This window comes from Limulus polyphemus, unplaced genomic scaffold (genome assembly GCF_000517525.1).
Source record: "Limulus polyphemus unplaced genomic scaffold, Limulus_polyphemus-2.1.2 Scaffold2846, whole genome shotgun sequence".
NCBI lineage: Eukaryota > Metazoa > Arthropoda > Merostomata > Xiphosura > Limulidae > Limulus > Limulus polyphemus.
Window position 1 is genome coordinate 107,993 of NW_013668456.1, and position 4,041 is coordinate 112,033.

Consider the following 4,041-nt stretch of genomic DNA (forward strand, 5'->3'; position numbering starts at 1 on the left):
AAGAAGTATCAGTGACAACTGAGATTTCATTCTTGATGTAAGATGACCAAAGAAGTATCAGTGACAACTGAGATTTCATTCTTGATGTAAGATGGCCAAAAATTATTATTGCTGGTTCTGTTCATCAGTATAGTAATTGTTGAGTGAGCTGAGAACAGTTTTCAAAGTTAACCATGCTATACGCTTTGTAAGATGAATTATTCTATTTTTAAATTCTTTATGAATACACTGAAGATTTTCTACATGTAGACTAAAAAGTACACTTTAAAAATATAGAGAGACATTTAACAAAGCCATGGGTGCCCACAGGAAGGGTCAAAAGGGGGCATTTACCCCCCTACATTTCACCAAAAAATTGCATGTATTATGATGTAAACTTAACATCGTAATTAAACTGAATATTTTTTGTAATTTTTATCCAAACTGTAAATTTCTGTTTGCATTTGAGCACACATAATACATATTCTTTTAGTCTGTTGACTTACACCATAAAGCTGATCCCCTTGTAAGTATTTCTGGCGGCCCACATGAACCAAACCTCAATTTCTTTGTGAGTTTAATAATTTTGTTTCTTTAATTGCAACAAACACGTAGTCGCTTTAACTATGTGACCAAGTATGCAGTCACATTTACTATTTGAACAAGCATGTTGTCACATTTATTATGTGACCATGTATATAGTAACATTTACTATGTGACCAAGCATGTTGTAACACTTACTGTGTGACCATGTATATAGTAACATTTACTATGTGACCAAGCATGTAGTAACACTTACTGTGTGACCATGTATATAGTAACACTTACTATGTGACCAAGCATGTAGTAACACTTACTATGTGATCATGTATATGGTAACACTTACTGTGTCTATGTGACCAAGTATGTAGTAACACTTACTATGTGACCATGTATATAGTAACACTTACTGTGTCTATGTGACCAAGTATGTAGTAACATTTACTATTTGAACAAGCATGTAGCTATTTTAAATTGAATTCTGCTACTAATTACTTTGGTTTCACTTTTTGCCTCAGTTTCATCCACTGTTGCTATGGAAACCTCAATATGTCAATGAAGATAGCATTGAAACACAAATTGTATTAAAATCCTTCTTATTTTTTAAGGACACGTTTTTCAACATAAATTATTGTTTTGAAATCTTTAATACTTTGTTCCAGACTTTATGCATTTATTTTAGTTTGTTTTTGTAAAGGGAGGAAGACAGTCTACAGACAGAGAGGAGGGGATTCGAACATTGAAGAGTAGGCTTAACATGATAGGAGGTTTTGGTGGGGTGAGAAGAACTATGTGTATTTTATGATAATATGATATATATCAAAATCATTTGGACCTGGTAACATTTCTTGTGTGGTTTTTTTCACATGTTTGTGAGCCACGTTATTTCACTAGCTTAAGTTAGATATTATTGCGGAATTATTGTGCCCTATCACTACTGAAATCTTTTACTAGGCTATTTTGAAAATTCAAATTTGTATCTATTCATAATTTGTAAATAAATTTAAATGATTTTTAAAGATACGAAGACAGTTATTTTAACACAGCATTATTTAAGAAATTATCAGTTACAAGTTAAATTTGATAATAGTTGTTTATTGTTCATTATTTTATTTTATTGCTATGAAAGGGCCCCAGCAGAGCATCGAGTCTTCAGACAAGCCCTAAGAGACGTTCTCAAAGAAGACGATCCTCTTCATTAGACATGGGTCGAGCTTCATTTATGAGCGGACACAATTCACGTTCTGTTTCACGAGCCAATCAATCTCTGTTACATCTTCGGTCAGACTCGTGGGATGAGGATGACATTGTAGAACTTGATTTAGAAAAGTAGGCCTAAGTTAGTTTTCTATAGAAAGATTAGTTTGGTCAAACAACGAATAAATCTTTAAAAGTGATGTATCCCAGACTTTTATATGTATATATTAGTCTGTTAAAAACATCTAACAGTCACCATAGGAATGAATCATATTTTTGTTTGAGGATTTTGTGTGAAATGAAAATAAGCAAAGAAACTGTCAATCAACAATAATAAAACTAACAAGTATTGTAGCATGCACTTATTGTAATGAGAGATGCATAACATTGCACCTAAGACTAACTTGTTAGGCATGGGATAAGTTTTATAAGAATCAGTTAATCTAATATTGCTTGAGCAGCCTATATTATAATTTTAAAAGCTATTTTAATGACCCAATTAACTTTTAATTTGGACATAATTTAATGGAACACTTAGCTAGAACATGTTTAGAATTGTATGAAGGGGGGGTGATTTCAATATATAAAATTCATTTATCTACAGTGAACAAATTCAATGGTCATCCGAGATGACCGGAAAGTCTGTCAGAGAACAGAAAAATTTATTTCAGACTTTAAAGCTGTATGTACTGCCTAGTGTTAGCATTTCAGAGTTGAACCAGGAAAATGTAATGAAACACAAGCAATGCAAGAGTGTTATCAAGGAAATTATAACTACTGGGTTATTTTCAAGTTTTTATTGTACATCTCTGCTGGCTCAGATCAACTTACAAACATACACACATAATGGTTTTTCCTCCTAAGCCATTCACTGCACAATATGAGTTCGGACTGGCTCGGAAACTTCCATAAACACTCTACCTCTAGCTGTACACACTGTACTATAAGTCTTAATTCACAGCCCACCTTTGAAGGACCCTGTAATAATACTTGGAATAAATTTCCACATCATTAACATCCCTATTCAAAATGGAATGTGCCATGCTTGATAGTTCATCCAATCACAACTGATGATTGCTCAGCTTACTGTGTAATGTGTTTTCTTAGGCAGAAGTTAACGATTCCATTGGAGGGGTGATAAAATTATCAATGTCTTCCATTTCAAATACATTGACATAGCTGCTGAAAAGAAAGGCCTTTGGTATTGAGATTAAACAAATATGAGTGCACAGTAAATTGAGTTTGTTTTGGCATGAAATAATTGCTACTGTAGCATATCTGTTCATCTTACGGTAGCAATTAATGAAAACCTCACATTAATCTCTGTCCTATATGAATTGTATGATAGGAATGGATGCATGAAAATATAAACGAACAAAACAACAACTTTTTTTTGCTGGTTTTCTGAAATGTAAAGAAAGTCTCGTTCACTGTGTACAGTAGGTGTAATGTATTAATGTTAATGTATTGCTCACGATAGTGGGGAAGTACATTTCCCGAACACTTGATACACAACATTCAATTAGTTATTGTATCATTTTCACTCTAGTATATTTGATGGTAGTGATCCTGTTACCGTATCCCGTCATTTTACTTGTGCTGCCTTGTTTATGGTAATTATTCAGGTTGTCAAGACAAAAAGAAAATGGAATGTTGATAAGTATTTCCAAGTTGTTGATCCAAGTTGTTTGATGAGACATGAGTGAATACACAGTGTTGTTTAACAAGGTCACAGGCAGTGCAAATATAAATTTATGATTTGCTCATTTTATGTTCTCATCCAATATCGTTGTTATGTGACAATCTCAGCAAACACCGTTAAAATTCGGAATAGTTTTAAGAGGAAAACTTTTACTTATGGAGGGACAACCTTTTTTTTTTTATGCAGGACAACCATGGTCTAGTTAATCGTTCAAACTGGGTGCTAATAGTTTGTTTAGTTTGAACATACTTGGGGAATAGTGTTTCTACTAATAAAATGAGATTTAAAAAATCTTTTATACATCCAATGACAGAATGAACTCAACTGGTATTTGTGAAGAGTCCAAAAGGTCCATTGTCTTATTGTTTTTAATAGTTTCAATATAGAATTTTCATGACTACTAAGGAAATATTAGCAATTTTACATTCTGTAAAGAATATCAGAAGACCATAAATTACTATTTAGTGAGTGATCTTTTATAAAAGCTGCAGGGAGGACCAGCATGGCCAGGTGGTTAGGTCACTTGACTCGCAATCTGAGGGTAGCTGGGTCGAATCCCCGTCCCACCAAACATGTTCGCCCTTTCAGCCGTGGGGGCTTTATAATGTGACAGTCAATCCCAC

At 33.5% G+C, this 4,041-nt stretch overlaps 1 protein-coding gene across 1 annotated transcript in view; it reads left to right on the forward strand.

Annotated features, from left to right (window-relative positions):
• LOC106468043 (centrosomal protein of 104 kDa-like) overlaps positions 1 to 4,041 on the forward strand; it is a 49,850-nt gene that overhangs the window by 31,552 nt on the left and 14,257 nt on the right. The window contains exons 19-20 of the mRNA XM_022396345.1: positions 1,217 to 1,297; positions 1,649 to 1,848. Of these exons, the coding sequence (XP_022252053.1) occupies positions 1,217 to 1,297; positions 1,649 to 1,848 (281 nt within the window). The remainder of the gene's footprint in view (positions 1 to 1,216; positions 1,298 to 1,648; positions 1,849 to 4,041) is intronic.